General features: G+C 41.5%; 1 protein-coding gene and 1 pseudogene across 1 annotated transcript in view; one reads left to right on the forward strand and one right to left on the reverse strand.

Moving 5' to 3' along the window:
- TM4SF4 (transmembrane 4 L six family member 4) overlaps positions 1 to 531 on the reverse strand; it is a 29013-nt gene extending 28482 nt beyond the window's left edge. The window contains 2 exon segments of the mRNA XM_017856563.1: positions 129 to 160; positions 163 to 531. Coding sequence (XP_017712052.1) covers positions 129 to 160; positions 163 to 301 — 171 coding nt within the window. The 5' untranslated portion in view covers positions 302 to 531.
- Positions 532 to 9817: 9286 nt separating this feature from the next.
- On the forward strand, positions 9818 to 13021 carry LOC108518279 (WD repeat-containing protein 70 pseudogene; annotated as a pseudogene).
- Positions 13022 to 18895: the final 5874 nt, after the last annotated feature.

Raw genomic sequence — 18895 nt, forward strand, 5'->3', positions numbered from 1 at the left:
CTCTCATCATGCAATGCTTGAGCTTTTATTACCAACCAAATATCTCCCTGTTCAATAAGTACCTGATTTTAAAAGGATTGGGGGAAGGGGAAATCTCCCTTAGGGGATTTTAAGGCTCCCCTACTCACCAAGACACCGCTTCCTAATATTCCTCCGAAAACCAGACCTCTTGGGAAAGGTGGTCGTTGTCATCTATCACTTTTCCTCCAGGAAAAAATAACAGGATGTTAGCCACGAAGCCAAATAAAGCAAGGGGAATGAGGGTGCCCCCCAGGCATCTGGCACAGCCCCCAGTGCACATGCTGGGGTGGTACAATACAGGTCAGCAATCAAAAGCTCCTCACTGCCTCCTTCACGGGGCCTCTTCAAGGGTTTTTGGCCAGAGAGTCCTTGTAATTGTGCCCAATTCAATCAGTATTTTGGGGCTGAGAACCAAATTTCTATGAACTGCGTCCTTGGAGTCGCTTCAGCTTCTAAAAAATAGCAGAACCTTGATGGTGATGGACATTTATACATTCTCCCTGACCTGAAGTGCTTTTTTTTTGCACCCCCATAAATGAGATTACGTTCAGAGCAATCATTGAATCGCTTTGCCATGGAGACCAATAACCTCTGTTAATAATCCACCAGCACAGACAAGACACTCACATTGTTGCAATCGAAGACAGGGCTGGAACAAACAGCATTTAGAACCACTGCACCTTTAATCTGACAGTGCCCATGCTCAAATAAAGAAATATTTTCTCCAGACTCTTTATAAGTCACTAATATAATTGAGTTACATCCTGGTTAAAATCATGTCTCCCAAGTACTTAATGCTGTACAGTGCATGTCTTTGTCTTTTCCACCAAAAGCCTGGAATGCAGGGTTATCCAAAAGAGTTTCTGTTTTCCTCAATATGAAAATAATTTGATGGTCTAGTTGTGTATCATTGAGCTCAGACTTACAATAATTTTTTAAGGAAAAAAGTAACTGTTCATTTTATTGTCTGATTGCTGTATTTCTCTACTTGTTACCCAATTAAGTAATTAAGTTCTACCTTTTCCCTACACGATGTGATGGAATTAGCAAAAACAATTTTCCTAATCAACCCTTTCAGCTATGTCTTCCATATAGAAATAAATAAACCATCATTCACTAAGAGGGCTAAGGGGAAGAGAAGGTCGGCATTGGGTACAGAGGGAGAGAAAAGGTCCTGAGGAGTTGACTGGGGAGAAGACACAGTTGGAAGGGCAGTTAGAGTGTGGGAGGCAGTAAAACACACCCCTATTAGAAAGTTTGCCAACTGCCAGGGGCATGATTCATTATTCATTTGCTTTGTGTCACTTAAGAAGGTCTCTGCCACGCCTGGACCAAGCTCTACATTACGCGATGGCCCTGCCTGGTACTAGTATTACATAACAGCTGAAGGATTAAGAGGTGGAACCGGAAGCCTTACTAGTTCTTCATTGAGAATCTAGAGGTTAAAAAAGGTTGAATATTTTAGGGAGTCAAATTTTAGCTAAATAAAAAACAAGCGACATTATTACCATGGTGAGACCTGTCCTACCGTGGAATAGGCCACCTGCTCACAAGGAAGCCATGGACTGGGCTCTGCCAAGGCTCAGAGTCCCTTGGAAAGGGAAGCTGTGGGAAGGACTCCAGAGAAGTCAGACTGGATAAATGTTGAGGCTCCTTCTAAAATTTCTACAAAATGAGTACTGGTTGCTTTATAAAGATACTTAGAAATTTCAGGGTCAGGATGAGAAAGAAAGCAGAAAAACAACAAATGTTTATTGAGCCATGTATAATATTCCAAGCACAAATGAGCACTTTAAATGTTCCTCACCCTTCTGTGAAGAAGGTATCATGCCCCCTTCACAAGTGGGGATGCGTCTGCTCAAAGTGATTTTTGCAAGGTCATCTCAGCAAAACAGGAAGAGCTAAGATTTTATTTTTTATTTATACATAATATTTTACACATTTATGGGGTATGTGTGATATTCTGCTACTTGTGTAGAATGTGTAGTGATTAAACCAGGGTATTTGGTGGTATCCATCACTGAATATTTATCATTTCTATGTGCTGGGAACAATTTAAGTCCTCTCTTCTAGCTACTTTGAAATCTGTAATACATTATCACTAACCATGGTCACTTCACTCTGATGTCAAACAATAGAGCTCATCTCTTTGGCTAACTGTATGTTTATACCCGTTAGCCTACCTCCCTTCACCTCTGGGTTGCCAAAACCCAGGCTATGGTCTCTCTCATAGATTTTCCCTTTCAAAAACAAACAAACAAGCAACAAAACATCATCTTTTAAATATAAACAATAGAATGACACTGTGTGAGAGGTATATGCATACAGTGGGAAACACTTCCTTCTGAACACAACGACAAACTGTGATTTTATTCCTTATTACAAAATAATATGCGACTTTTGGTAGAAAATTAGACATACAGACAGAAGGAAGAACAGGAAAACCAGCTGTGTTTCCACCAGAAGCAAACAAGGACTGTCATCACTGTGCTGGCAGCTGTTTTCCAACACCCTAGGCAGGTGCAAATGAGCTTTATTTATAACCTACTGGCTTCTGACAGGGAGTCCTGAGCATATGAACTCTAAAGAAGGCAACAGTCCTGGGGGTGGGCGGATTGGGTTAATCAAATGCATATGCCACTTAGAGCTAGGCAGCTCCTCTCTGGGGACTGGGAAGCTTTTTTCTTTCTCCCTGGACTACACTTTTTGCTTCTAGAAGTTATCATCATGGCATTTGACCAACACTAGCCCTAATGTCCTAGATTTTTCAGACTTGCAACTGGAGTTACCCATGTATACTGTCTGAGTAAATAGATGAAAGTAAGAAATATTGTGCACCACACTTTGGTTTTCTTTCAGGCCTGAGGTAACTTATTTCATGGGAAGAGGAAGGGAAGAGAAGCACTGAAAAACAGTCACTTTTCTGGAATGTCCTGATCACTTCAGACTTCAAACACTTGGATAGTGACTAACTCATTAATTGTTCAACTATTAATTGAGCCTTCAGACCTCCAGGCGAGAAGTGGAATATCTAATCTGGGGAGAGGGAATCGTAAGGGGAAGGGAACCTTGGTGAAAGTCACTCTCTGGAAGTGTAGCAGGGAGGTCACCAACAAGCTGCTATAGGTGCAAGAGGGAAAATTGTGTGAGATTCTGAGAATCATTTTTGTGACACCCCTACTTGATAGTTTATTGCTTACTCTGTTCCTCTGGATGTTTAGCAGTGAAGGCTTTAAACCAAAAAGGCTAACCCCCTTGTTTTCAGAGACAGCAAGAAGGAAGTGGCTGAGGACACTGAGCCCTACTCTGTCATTACCTATGTAAGGAGACCTCAGAAGTGAGAGCAGATGGTAGCCCTGGAAGGGATAGAAAGACACGAGGGATCCTTGGGGGAAGAAAGGGAGAAGAACGTGAATATGGGCACTGTCTCCATGGACCTCACCGGATGGGAGGTTTGACCACATGGGATTAAGCAGCAGGAAGTCCAGGGGTTCCTTCCAGTGATGCAAGAAGTCAGTTCCTCAGCCAACAACCACAGAAGCAGAAGACGTTCACCCTGAAATGGGTGAAGAGTTGTCAATTCAGTGCAATGCAGTGCAGTCAATAAGTGTGTTTGATACATGCATGATAATGTCCACCAATGTGCCAAGTACTGTCCTTGTGAATAAAATAAATCTAAGACTTGCTTTCTGCCCTCAATGATATTGCAACCTTCTACCTGTGACAAAAGACAAGAGAACCCATACACAGAGGTTAAATGAGTAACCGCCCCTTAGCAGAAGAACAAGACATGGCTTTTTCTGCTTGTCTGAAAGCAGAGCATTCTCATCTATTCATACAGAATATCAGGAAGAAGACGGAGGTCTCCACACATCTGCGTTCAAATAAAATCCAGGTCCTCATCTTTGCTTACCTGGATGATGAAAATAGATTGTTAAAAATGATTTCTCAAAGGAGGAAAAAATAATATAAAATATTAATGGGTATTGCATGTAATAAGAGCAATTTTATGAAAATTTTGTTATGTGTGCATAGATGTTAGGTAATAATGCAACATGTTTTCCTCACTATAGGTCTTCAATCAAAAAATAAAGATCAAACCAGGTAGTAAGAGTTAGTGATCTTTATAAAGTGAGAACTAGTGATCTCTATAAATGCTAAACTGATATTACATTTTTGCTGAAAGCCCTCAGGAGGCTTCCATGGCCCTCAGATCTTAAACGTAGTCCTCCCTGATTGGTCTTCCAGCCAGATCAATCCTCCTGTCTTCCTGCTTCCTTCTCTGCTCCCTTCTCCTCCTACACCCCTCCAGAACTCAGCTCAGTGGTCACTTTTTCTGAGAAGTCTTGTTTTATAAGAAAACTGTTTTACTGTCAAGGTATGTTTGGGAAATCTGAATAACACAGAGCAAAATAGGGCTCTGAATGGCAGAACTTTTGGGGGCCTTTAATTTGCAAGTGCATGTGTAATTATTGGGGAGCTGAGAAATATAAGATCCACTGTTTTCCAAGCTTCAATGCCTGCAGAACCCATCTTTTGTGTCCTGTAGCTGGCAAGGCCAGGATTCTCCAGAACATCCTTTGGAAAACTTGGAGCTCACTCATTTCCCAAGTGCTTGTGATGGAATCTGTGTTGGCAGAGAGAAAGTGAGTGGTGATTTGAGGCAAGGAAGCATAATAAGAGCAAAGATGGAAGACAGGATTAACACGATTTGGGGAGATTGTGAGGTGCCAAGGTGGTGAGCTGGGAGCAGGGTTGAGAGCCAACTTGGCCTCCACAAACAGAGGAATGTGAAATATCTTGCCTAAAGGAAGACAGTCACTATTCTCTAAGAGCTCTGATGCTTCATGATGGACTCCTCCATGCCTGGGCCACTTCAACGTGAGTGTTCCCTAAAGCACCAGGGTCCTGGGAGAGGCTGGACTACTAAAGGGCCACATGGTCTGGAGAACTAGAAGAAACAGAGCTCCCTCTCAGATGTCTCTATCTCACTATCTAGTGTTATCATCGAGCTCTATAGAAGCAATTACATGACATTATTGTCCCTATTTTAGAGATGAGGAAACAAAAACAAGTGGTAAGCACTGTTCTGGTTATTTTTATTTTTTATTTTTTTGAGACTGAGTATCACTCTGTCACCCAGACGGGAGTGCAGCGGCACAATCGCAGCTCACCAAAGCCCTGACTGCCTGAGCTCAAGCGATCCTCCGGCCTTATCCTCCTGAGGGGCCACAGGCACATGCCACCATGCCAGGCTAACTTTTTTTTTTTTTTTTTGAGACAGAGTCTTGCTCTGTTGCCCAGGCTGGAGTGCAGTGGCACGATCTCAGCTCACTGCAGCCTCTGTCTCCCAGGTTCAAGCAATTCTCCTGCCTCAGCCTCCCGAGTAGCTGAGAACACAGGCATGTGCCACCACACCCAGCTAATTTTTGTATTTTTAGTAGAGACGGAGTTTCACTATTTTGGCCAGGCTGGTCTCAAACTCCTGGGCTCAAGCAATCCTCCTGTCTCTGCCTCTCAAATTGTTGGGATTACAGGTGTGAGCCACTGCATCAGGCCACTGGTTATCTTTTGATGTATAATAAACCAACTCGAAACTGTGTATTTAAAACAATAATCATTTCACTTTATCTCAGGATTTTGTGGGTCAGGAAGGTGGGTAGAGAAAAACTGGGTGATTCTTCTGCTCCAAGTAGCATTGATTGGGGTTATTGCTGTTGCTCAGTTGTGGCCACATTGGTGTGCAGAGTCCAAAGCGGTTTCACTTATATGCCAAGGTGCCTTGATGGGAACAGCTATAACACTGGGCTCACATAAAGCTGAGCCCCTCTTTTTCTTCCTGTAGTCTCAGGGCTCTCCATGTGGTTTCTGCCAACACTGTAGTTAGACTTTTACATGGTAGCATAAGGCTCTGAGATATAAGTAGAAGCTGCCACTGTCTTAAGGTCTGGGCCAGAAAATGGGACGGGGTCACTTTGGCCATATTTTATTGGTCATTGTGGTCAGAATGATCTCAAATTCAAGGGGAGGGAACATAGACCTCATCTCTTTATGAAAGAAATGTCAGAGAATTTCTAGCCATCTTTAATTCACCACAGAGATAAAGGTAGATTTAAACCAAGGGAGTCTGATTATAGATACCATCCTCTTAATCACCACAGTATCCTGCTTCAGAAACCAAAGACTGGTACCTATTGTTCGCTCAACACAGAGAGGACTGCCTGCATGCATTTAGGTTCAAATGAAGGGCTTTTCTTAGCCACAGGATAAATTATCTGGATAATTCCCACAATTTTGTATGGGCAGACACAGCCTGAGTTAGGATTTGAACTTGAGGAGCTAGCAGGCACCATCTACACCCTAAAAGTATCTCCAGTTGTTTTCAAAATTAGAATGAGCAAATGCAAATCTGTTCCTGCCTCATGACTCAGAGGGGTGCTATATAGTTCCCTCTAACGTAGTTCTTAGTACAAAAGGGCACAGCTGTGACCTCTCAGAGAGACGTCAGCTCTGGCTGGTAAATCTGTCCCAGATGACCTGCCCAAATATTGATTTGTTTTAGCATTCTTTCATATCGTCATGGTTATAGGCGAAAAGTTAACTTTCAACAGGAACTCACCCTTCACCCACTCTCCATAAGATAAAACATCACTAACTGCGGTTCCTCATCTTCTTTTAAGATTAAACATGGGTTCAAAATAAACCAAGTTTAAAATTCATGTTATGGCTTTAAAATGCAGAGAAATTTTAACACTGCATTTATTTTAATGTCTATAAATCTGACTATATAATTATGTGTTATTCTTTTCGTCTGTGCCTTTGCACAAGCGTTTACCCATTTGTTTTAAAATTATTTTCCAAATAATGTTTGCTTATAAAATTTACAAATATATTGGGAAATGATAACAACACTAAGAGAGCAAGCACAATTGGGAAAAAATAACATCAAAAGCAACTGTCTTAAAATTTCATGTCAGTGAACTTTTCTGGGGGTCAATTTTAGCTTTTATATATTTATTCTTTTAGCATATTTTTTGAGCACTGGTGTGTCAGGTACTGGAGACATGTTAAGACAGAGCTTATAAGAAAAGGAAGATAGATATTAATAATGCTAATAACAGAAAACAGAGCAATTGTATGAAGTTGGTTCTATTTTAATCTGAATTTTACGAATAAGGAAACTGCATCCCAGAGAGGTTAAGTAACTTTCCCAAGATCTCATCACTAGTAGCAAGAGATAGGATTTGATCTCAAGCAATCTAGTTAAAAAAAAAAGTCTGTGCTCATAACCTCTACGCATGTTGCCTTTCATTAATCAGACCATCTCAAAAACATATAATAACAAACTATGATTTGTTCCATGGACTAGAGAAAGCCACAAAAGCATATAGGGTAACAGGGGGATTCCAGTGAGGATAGGGAAGGCTCCCCTGAATAGTCTCCTTTGAAACTGTTCATTGCCAAGAATAGAATTTTGATAAAATTACATTATGTAGTACTATTTATTGTAAGCTTGTTATATGCTAGGTACAACTTTAATGCTTTTCAGTATTAACTCACAATGTCCCTCTGAGGTGGGTAACAGTAACGCAGTAACCTCCCTCTTTGCTATATGGAAGGAAGTTGAGGCTCAGGGGGTAAGGAGTTTGCTCAAAACCACACAGCTAGAAAGCAAGTCAGCACTTGAACCCAAGCCCACACTCTTTAGACTGAGTGCATGTCTTATGAAAGAGCAATGCCAACGAGTTGGAAGGGACATGTGGTCCCACTGCTCAAAGATGTTCTCACTGACTCTAAGTATGGATTTCTAGTTGCCAAAGGACTAAGCAAAGAGAGCAAAAATTATGGGTAAGACCAAATTCTAAGGCGGTAAAAACATTAAAACTAAGTTTTAAAAGGAAGTAACTCGGTGTCGTAATTGGTGTGATGTGTGCCTGCTCTAAGTGCACCTGGGCTATCCTGCCACTGACAGTGGTGGAGAGTCCAGAAGCAAGGTCGAATGATAAACTTCCTTGCTTGAAATTGAATAATCAGCTCCAATTCACAGAATGTCAAAGTTAGATAAACCTTTTCCCTTTTATAGGTTTCCAAGACTGAACTGCAATTGCAAAAATAATTCCTCCTTGCAATAACTACTGTGATTAAACCTAAAGGGTAGAGAATGCATCCAGGTCTTTGGTGGTCTTCACAGTGTGAGGCACACTGTAGACGCCCAATTGTTTTTTTTTTTTTAAATTGCCATTAGCTTTTCTGTGATTACCCATATGTATATTAAAGCTTCTAGCAAAGTTATAGACCAAGGCTTCTCAAATTTTAATGTGCATGTAAATCATCTACAATCTTGTTACAACACAGATACTGATTTAGAAAGTCTGGAGCAGGGCCTTAGATTTTGAATTTCTAACAAGCTTCTGGTGATTCTAGCAGTCCAAGGACCATACATTGAGGTTGGACACATTTATTACTCTACTTACTTTGGGGCAAATGGATGCCCTTCCTTAGACTTTCCACTGGAGCAGCTCAATGTGGGGTGTTTCAAGCAGTTGCTACTTGCTCTAACAAACTTTTGTTCTTGGGACAGTCACTTGCCAGCTTAGGGATTTCAGAAGGCTCTAGGGTTGGAAGAGACCCCACATCACTCTAGCTTGCTGTTTTCTGCATGCTTTATGGTGGTGGTTCTCAAAGTACGAACCGGTTAAAAGTTTGGGCTCCCTTTCTCTAGATGGGCCTGCTTCTCAACAGTCATCTTCCCCTCTCACTCATTCCCTACTGCATTCCACAACTGTTATTCCAACCTTTTTCCACATTCCTCAAACCCTCCCTCCTCCCGCGCCCCAACAGCTTTGAGAGTTATAACCTCTCCTCCCACTTGCAGAAACGAAGGCCCAAGTTCCTTCATCCATCTTCCTTTCAGCCTTATAATATTTTTATATGAACACTTTCCTCTTTCATCCACATTTTATTCTTATCTTCATCCATTTTTATTATCTTTCCCCTGTCAGCAGATTAATTCCCTCGCTGGTGCTTTTGTTTCCATCTCTAAACCTCTCCTGAGACTGTACCACCAATTATCGTTATTCTGTCTTAAAGATTTAGTATCCTCTCTTACCCATTTCTTCATTCTCTTCACACATTCTCAGTTCTCACTTTGCCTTTCCTAAATTTTTATTAAAGAAATTAAAAAATACTCACTAGGTATAGAGAATTGTATAATGAATTCCCATTTACCCATCAAACAACCGGAAATAATCAAACTTTTCCATTTTTGAATTATCTCTTGGAAACATCTTCCCTTGACCCTGCTCCTTTCTTCTCATGACCAAGCCTCTCTCTCCAGTTCCCGACCCCCTCTGATTCGTTAACCTCTTGCCATCTGGTTCCTGTCCCGGTCTCACTATGGCAAGTTCATCAGTGCCATTACCCGTTACTGAACTCTGTGGCCATGTCTCAGGCTTCATTCTCCTTTTACCTCCCTGCAGCGTTCCACTATTTCTGAGGCTCTTCCCACTGAGCAGCTGGAAGCACACTGGCTATCTGCGGAAGGACTTTGGAAGTCAGCACTCTGAAGCTTGCTCCCTGTCCTCCTCCTTTCTCCCCGGGACTTTCAGGGCTGTATCTGTTTTTCAAACTTATCACCATGTCAGAACCTCTAATCTTACCTCTGGGCCAGAAACAGATGGGACACTCCTTAAAAACGGTGACTGTATCTTCTAGAAAGGTAAAGTCCTTAACTGTACCTAGCACTGTGCCTCCACTTAATCAAGGCACCATAAAATATTCACTGATAATAGTGATGATGACGATAATGACTGCCACGCACGTACAACTGTTAAACCAGACGATGGAAAATACAAGACAAAGGAGCGAGCCGGAAGTCGCCCTGCCTGCCCATTTCCACGCTGCACGGGTGGACCCTCAAGCACTGGAAGAGAAGTTCCGGGGCTGGGCTGGCCTGGCAGGAGGCGGCGAAATGGAGACGCGGACCGAGGACTGGGCCTCACTCCGGCCCCACGCTGCCCTCTTCCTGGGATGCCGCAGGCGGAGCCCTGACCCACAGCCTGCTTCTCACTCGGGCGTCTTAGCGCCTGCGACTTCGAATGTGAGGAGCTGCTAGCGCCGCCTGCTCCAGGCGAGGATCTGGTGATTTTGAAGAGGCCTGAACAACCAACATGAAAACCCCTGCTTCCTTTTCCTGAAGTGTAACCCTGATGGAGGTGAAGAAATCGCTTCTATTGGCATTTTAAGTTCAGCAAGAAATACAGAAGTGTACCCAGGAGAGGAGTACTGTGGAACCAGCAGGGGCAAGAATGTTTATACTGTCCTGGATTACAGGACTGTGAGGACGTGGGAAATTGAAAATGCAAAGAAACAAAAAACTGTGTTTAAACCACGGACCATGCAGGGCAAAAAAGTCATTCCCACAATGTGCATATATAATAGAGATGGAAATCTCATAGCAACTGCCTGCCAGAATGGAAGCATACAGATCTGGGACTGATATCTGACTGTTCATCCTAAGTTCAACTATAAACAGTCTCATTACCTGGACACAGACACTTCTTGGCGTGACTTTTTCCTATGATGGTAATGTCCTTGCCTCTCGTGAAGGTGATGATTCGTTAAAATTATGAGACATCTGACAATTTAATAAGCCACTTTTTTCAGCCTCGGGTCTTCCCACCATGTTCCCAATGACTGACTGCTGTTTCAGTCCAGATGATAAGCTCATAGTCACTGGTACATCTGTTCAAAGAGGATGTGGCAGCGGCAAACTTGTTTGCCTTGAGTGTAGGACTTTCCAAAGGTTCTATGAAACAGACATCACAGACACTGCCTGCGGCATCCAAGGCTGAACCAGATCATGGTTAGAACTGGAAATAATTGCCAAAAGTCTATTACAACCCCAACAAGAGTCAGAGGGGAGCAAAATTATGTGTGGCTAACCCGGCGCAAGGGGACTAGGCAGAACTATGGAACTGCCGCCAGGTCGCTGTGAGTCCACGCCACCCGTTGCGCCGCCTGCCCACCCAGCGTCCGCAGCAACTATGAGAGTGCAGGTGGAAACCATCTCCCCAGGAGACGTGCACACCCTCCCAAAGCGTGGCCAGATCTGCTTGATGCACTACACCGGGATGCTTGAAGATGGAAAGAAAGTTGATTCCTCCCGGGACAGAAAAGCCCTTTAAGCTTATGGTAGGCAAGCAGGAGGTGATCCCAGGGTGAGAAGTAGGGGTTGTCCAGAAGAATGTGGGTCAGACAGCCAAACTGACTGTATCTCCAGATTACGCCTACAGTGCCACTGAGCACCCAGGCATCATCCCACCACATGCCACTCTCGTCTTCGATGTGGAGCTTCTAAAACTGGAATGACAGGAATGGCCTCCTCCTGTCATTCCAGTTTTAGAATGATCCAAGATCCAGATCCCTGTTCCTGGATCTGCCATGGAGGGATCTGGTGCCTCCAGACGCGTGCACCTGAATCCATATGGAGCTTTTCCTGATGTTCCATTCCACTCTATATAGACATCTGCCCTGACTGAATGTGTTCTGTCACTCAGCTTTGCTTCCCACACCTCCATCTCCTCTTCCCCTTTCTCCTCATATGTGTGTTTACCTAAACTATATGCCATAAACCTCAAATTATTCATTTTAATTTGCTTTCATTTTGGGGTGAAGATTCAGTTTCAGTCTTTTGGATCTAGGTTTCCAATAAGTATATGGTCAAGTATTAACAGCACAAGTGATAGGTTAACTTTAGAATAGGAATTGGTGTGTGTGTGTGTTGGCGGGGGGAGGTGGGGGGGGGTTGCAAGAATATTTTATTTTATTTTGGGGGATGAAATTTTAATCTATTATATATTAAACATTCTTGCTGCTGCGCTACAAAGCCATAGCAGATTTGAGGCACTGTTTAGGGCTGAATTATTCTCCAAGTTGAGAGATGTCATTAGGTTAAATTAAAAACCCTGCCTCAAACTGAGGTGGGGATAGGGAGAGCCTTTGCTTCCACTAGTCTCACCCCACCCTCCCCTTAAATCCTCTGCCTTTGAAAGCAGATCATGTTCACTGCCCTGCTGGACACTACAGGTATCTGTCCCTAGGCCAGTGGGGACCTCTGAAGTCTTCTTTGTGGCCTGGCTTATTTATTTATTTTTTTCCATCCTGTGGTTTTTCTAGTGGACTTTCAGGAATTTTGTAATCTCATAACTTTCCAAGCTCCACCACTTCCTGAATTTTAAAAACTTTAATTGATAGTTTAAATTGAAGGTGCTGCTTGTAGACTTAACACACAATGAAAGCCCAGGCATCATGACAAATCCTTGAATGTTCTCTTAAGAAAATAATGCTGGTCATTGCAGCTTCAGCATCTCCTGTTTTTTGATGCTCCCTCTGCTGATCTCAGTTTCCTGGCTTTTCCTCCCTCGGGCCATTCTCACCCTCTTTGCTGTCCTGCGTAGTGATTTGGTGAGAGAAATCATTGCTGTCTCGTCCCTCCAGCACAATATATGAGTTTCAAGTTTTGTTATTGCAATAAAAGTTTTTTATGCTGGCTTTTCTAACAAACGAGCACACAAAAAACCAGTGAAAGGCAAAACAAGCTGAGACACTAACCCAGGACTACATCATCACCCCTCATGTCTTGCCTATGTTCCGTGAGCCCCGCCAAAGGAGTACAAGGAAACAGCTAGAGAAGGACAGACTGGAGTCCCTGAAGTCACATAAACCTGAACCTCCTGTAGCTAACCCAGGTTGTGGTGGCAGAGTTGGGACCCACAAGGGCACTCTTTCTTCCTATATTGTGAAGAACATTGCTTTGGACAAGACTGATAACAGTAATCATTGGGAAGCCATTTTGCATCATTCCAAAGCAGCAGAAGACAACCTATATTGGGTTTTTCCAACATGTTCCAAGACTCAGCCCAGAATCATGTTTGGCCAAGTTGAATCTGATGATGAGGAAGCAAAGAATGAGCCAGAATGGAAAAAATGTAAAATTTGAAGAATCTCATTTGAGAGCTGTTTGTATGAGTGGGAAGGAAATGTGACAGGTTTTGGTTTTCTTTTAATGCTCATGAAATTAAAATTCATTTTATTAAAAAAAAAGAAAAAAATACAAGACAGGATCATTTATTTACTTCTTGAACCTTTAGTTTTGGTCCCTTTTGGGACTAAACCATCTATCTAATTACCTAAGCTGCTGAGGCTAAAATGTACATGCTCTTGTGATTCTTATGTATTAATAATTTTGAATGCATTTTAAAATTCAACTTAACACTTAAAATATCATCACTTGTTGACAATTGAATTGAGAGCTACTCAAGTGCATAAATGCAACTGGCAAGGTGGGGTGAGTTGGGGGAAGAAGGGCTTGGAGAGAGGACTAAGAAGGAGAGAAGTGATTCTATCTGGTTCAAGCATAGTATTTCTCTCCACTACCATCACAAAAACATAAACACCTGAAAACTACCACCATACAGAACACTTTCTGACAGTCTGGACAATTATGTTTCAGACAGGGATGTGACGCACAAGAAGTTTCGGCCACGTTCCTCTGCCACATGCACATGCTGGCTGGGAGGCCCCAAATGAGTACAATCTTATCCACCACCATCCATGGGGTCTCCCTCTGCCCAGACCCAAGACACCTCTGATATTCATTTACTGTGAAGTCAGTGGTGCTTTCCAGTGCTGCCTGCCAGCCCCATGATTTTTTTTTTTTTTTTTTTTTTGATACAGCTTTTTTTATTGGTTACAAAACCTAAGCCCCATATACAAAATTAGGAAGCACATTTAGATTGCCTTTTGAAAGAAGCGTTTTAGTCCTTTTTAAACAGGGGGGGGCGGGGTGATTTAAAAAAAAAATAAAAACAAATGCAATTTTTAAAACAGCCTGTTTTTGAAAACTTAAAAAAGTGCAGCAATATACTTAGTTTCGCTTTATCTACGAAATGGTGCAATTCCAATTCAAAACTGGTGAGGTCACAAATTGAATCAGGAAATGGGCACATAGCAAATGTCTGGGCACTACTTGATGCTAATGTTGCCACTTAAATGTTTAGTTTGGGGCACTTTAAAACATGGAAGGAAATAGGAATCATCAACAGTAGAGGCCCAATTTTAAATCATAATGTGTGCAAATTTTAAAAAAGGTAACTGTCAGTTAAGTAAGGAAAGCTCGCAGAAAAGAAACCAAACTGGAAGGGGTACAGTTCACAATATCAAGAAGATTTGGACCCTTTTAAGGGTTTCCCGAAGTTTTGAACCTTAATTACTTTTACGTTGTTATTCTACCTTTTTAGTGAAGCACCACGCAGTTGTCAAAATTAGACTATAGTGTCCAAACAGGATGCAGTTACCATATGAAAGCTTTAACTCAAAATTTGGATAAAGAAAAAAAGGCAGGCAATGAACCTTCAACTCAATTTTATTGGGCACAAGAGTTGAAAAAATCTGAGGCCACCCTTAAAGAGAATTGATTTAAAATTTATAAAACCTATAAATAATCAGAGGCCAAACCACCTATATTAAACAGATTCCCCCCTCTAGCAAGTAAAAATCTTGCCCAGTTTAAACATACGCTTGTATCCACTTTAGGATACAAGACAAAACTCACTCTTTAAAGTGGCTCCCCCCCTTGGCAGAATACATATATTGTAATGAATGCACACCTGCTATGTGTTGTTATCAGTGAAAACACCCCAGCTGATTCACAAAGCTCTGTGATGGCATCTGTCTCATCTTCAATCACAGTAAATACCCCCCCAATGATAACTAAATTAGTTTAGATTTTCTATCCCCTCCCACATCAATGCATTGGGAAATTATACCAGTAAACCAAGAGGGGCAACAATAACTATGTTCTGTGACAGCACAGATTATTTAGTTAAAATTTTCAAATCCGATATTCTTTCATTAATAACTGGCAGCCCCCATGATTTATTCACCAGCTCTGGTGCAGGCAAAGAAGAGAAACAAAAAGATCTCCAAAACTCCCTGGCTGAAGGGATTTGTTTTCTGCTTTGTTCTTTTGAAGATGCCTGGGCATCATCCCACATAAAGCTACCTTCTCAGAGTCAGTGATGTACGTGTGCCTTTGAGGCCAACTTGCCTTCAATCTTTTTGAGAAACCTTGCTGGGATATAATGGAAAGGGTCCCTGGGCACAAGTTCTGGCTCTACTGCTTAGTAACTGTAGCCCTTGAGAAGTTACTTAATCTCTCAGAGTCTCAGTCACTTCACCTATGAAGCAGAGTAATTGGTTATCCGGGGTTAGCCAATTATTAATCAGTTTATAGCATTGATTACATATATTATCATACACAAAACTGTATTTATTTTGTAAAATGAAGTCCAGGTATTTGACATCATATAGACTAAACACTGACTTTTTTTTTTTTTTTAACAGAACAGTTTTATCAGACATTTTGAATAGTCCAGGCAAAACTGTAGTGTATTCAGTTGAGATCGTACGTCACATCCTTACATCATCTCATGAGTGTGTATGCATATGAATACCTTTCAGCATTCACTGTGTGTTCATATCATCATCTTACTCGATCCTGCCAGTGAGGTGGGTAGGCCAGCCAGGTAGGGATTATTATAGCCAGTATTTTTTATGAATGAGGAAACTGAGGCCAGAGAGGTCTAGGGAGTAGCCAAAGTTCACACAACCAGCAAGTGGCAGAGACAGAATTAGAGTAAACATCCTCTGACTTCTGGGCTAGGGCTCTAGCTGCTGCCATGCAAGGAAAAACAGAATGTCCATACCAGGAAGCTTGGCAGCCGCGTAACCCCAACTACCAGCTCTAACCATATATGGCCAAGTCTCCTGCTCACTCAGCCTCCTACTTCGCCACCCACTCAGGTAAAAGTAACCTGAAGAAATACATATAAGGGATTTAATTATTACATTATTATTAATAATAAATGGTCACTTTGTTGACAGAATATTGTCTAACATCAGGATTGGAGATTTTGCATTTTTTTCTGTGTTGGTTAGTGATTATTGTGCAACAAACCAGCCCAAAACTCAACAGCTGAAAGCAACATTGGCAAGGCCAGAAATGACCTTGCAGTCTCGGGCACACAGCTGTCCAAAATCTGAGGCCCAAGCAGAAAAGCAGATTGTGGCCAACTGCTGCTACAGTGGAATTTCCCTTCTGCCTGTGGCTCACACATTCTCTCTTTGATTCCCCAGCCCATTCATAAGAATTTCTTCACTTTGAGCTGCTAAATGGCCACAGAGAACCATTTTAAATGTGAAGAATACTCTGAGAAAATCATGTTTTACTTTTACTGTTTCTTTACTATGAAGCTGGTTATCATACCTCTTAAAATCACTCCTGTTTTCTAAAACTGTTGTCCATTTGTCATCACACCATTAAATGAAAACTCTTTCTCCTTACATTTCTATATAGCAGCAAATGTGACATTGTGGTGCACCAAGTTAAAACACTTTTTTTCTTTCTTCATTTCTTCCAGTAAGGAAAAGCAGATGAAATGATATGTCTGGGGATTTGCTTCAAAATAGACACTAGTGTGGGTGGGTGTGGAGACACAGCAACAATTGGCCAAGGAAACTGGTGATGGCTACGGTGAAGGAGATAGATGGATTCATAACACAGCTCAGACTATTTTACTTCCTAGAATCAGAGACTGACAGAGCTAGAAAGTTATCTAGCCCAAGCTAGGTATATTGTAGATAAGATAATGGGGGCCTGGTGAGATAGTGCCCAAGACTACGCAAATGTGGGTCTTGAACTCCAGCCCTTCCCATATCCACGCCAGTGTTGCACAGGGTCACATTATACTGTATTCCTTAATCTTTCCTGACTCATATATCATAATTTCACTGTCATCAAAAGTTTGGAAACTGTTTTTAAGCAACTATGTTGACTTGGATCTCAATAAGAATGCAGACCAAGAGAAGAATATTTCATTTATTTAGGTCATAAGATAATTTTGTAAGCAAAAAGTATAAAACACACAACAGATATGTGCTTTATATATAATGTAAACATTCAGTATATACATTCAAAATATAATTACTTGGAACTTTCTTAAATTAATTCTCCCCTTGTACACACACACACACACACTCACACACACATACACAGTTCGGGTTCTTGATTCTAAATTCGAACAGCATATATTATTCTTTTTTCTGGCACTTATTACCTCCTACTTTGTATTTAATTTACTCATATGTCTGGTATTGTATCAATATCAGACATATTGATATGATATGTCAATTTTTGTACTTTTAGTAGAGATGGGGTTTCCCCATGTTGGCCAGGCTGGTCTCAAACTCCTGACCTCAGGTAATCCACCGGCCTCAGCTTCCCAAATTGCTGGGATTACAGGCATGAGCCACCACACCCTGTCTGGACCCACACTCTTTTTAAAAATTGTAGCAAAATATATATTACATAAAATTTACCGTTGTAATCATTTTAAAGTATACAATTCAGTGGCATTAAGTGGCATCCTTGTGCAACTATCATCAGTATTCTAAAACTTTCTCATCTTTCCAAGCTGAAATTCCATACCCATTAAACACCAGCTCCCCATTCTAGCCTCCCCCCAGTCCCTAGTAACCACTATTTTACTTTCTGTGTCTGTGAATTTGACTATTCTAGCTACCTCATGTAAATAAATCATACAAGATTTGTCCTTTTGTAACGGATTTATTTCACTTATCATGTTTCAAGGTTTATCTATGTTATAGTGTGTGTCAGAATTTTATTCCTTTTAAAAAGACTTGTGCTTTTTTTTTTTTTTCCAGCAGCTAAACAACTAAGCTTGCAAAAATGATTAGTTAAAATTAAATTGCTCTTCTCAGGTGATTTGGCAATGGGCAGTCCAGGGTATTGGGTCCAAGTCTGTCACTGTGTTCACCCTGGCAGGGATGGGCAGTACCCTGATGCTACTCCACTCTCACCGAGGTGTCCTGTCTAGTCAGGTTTCCTCAGTGATATGGTTTGGCTTTGTGTCTCCATCCAAATCTCATCTCGAATTGTCATCCCCACGTGTCGAGGAAGGGAAGTGACTGGATCATGGGGGCAGTTTCCCCCATGTTATTCTCGTGATAGTGAGCAAGTTCTCACGATATATGATGGTTTTATAAGGGGATCTTCCCCCTTCATTTTCTCTTCTCTCTTTCCTGCTGCCTTGTGAAGAAGGTACTTGCTTCTCCTTTGCCTTCCACTGTGATTGTAAGTTTCCTGAGGCTTCCCCAGTCATGTGGACCTGTGAGTCAATTAAACTTCTTTCCTTTGTAAATTACCCAGCCTCAGGTATGTCTTTACAGCAGTGTGAAAATGGACTAATACACCTGGCATGGCTCCCCTAGCCTCCAGAGTAGTAATGCCCCTTCCTTTGTTAATCTCCATTACCAATCCCCCCTTCCTTTGTTAATTTCCATTACCAACCCTACCACAATCCCACCTGTCCACACACCAGGCTGTCCATCCTGAAGTATTCAGCTTGGTCCTGCTACTGTGTTCTTCTTTGATCTCTAACCTGTTATTGATAAATAAACTTCTTGGTCTCTTCTGCTCTTGATATTCAATGCCAAGTTTAAGTCTACCTTTGATGGCGAGTTTAAAAACTTCATTCAGAATATCATTTACTGTGTCAGGGTGAATTTAGATCCTTTCTTCTTTGTGACAAATGAAAGAACTACAAAGTAATAAAGAATAATGTGGACAGTAATAAGGGTAGAAATGGGGAGTCAGCAAAGAAAGACTTAGGTTTAATATTTATTCCAAATAACATCCTTTCATGGTCATGTCTTTCTTTCTTTCTTTCTTTCTTTCTTTCTTTCTTTCTTTCTTTCTTTCTTTCTTTCTTTCTTTCTTTCTTTCTTTCTTTCT

The sequence above is a fragment of the Rhinopithecus bieti genome, unplaced genomic scaffold (genome assembly GCF_001698545.2).
Source record: "Rhinopithecus bieti isolate Rb0 unplaced genomic scaffold, ASM169854v2 scaffold_42565, whole genome shotgun sequence".
Classification (NCBI taxonomy): Eukaryota; Metazoa; Chordata; class Mammalia; order Primates; family Cercopithecidae; genus Rhinopithecus; species Rhinopithecus bieti.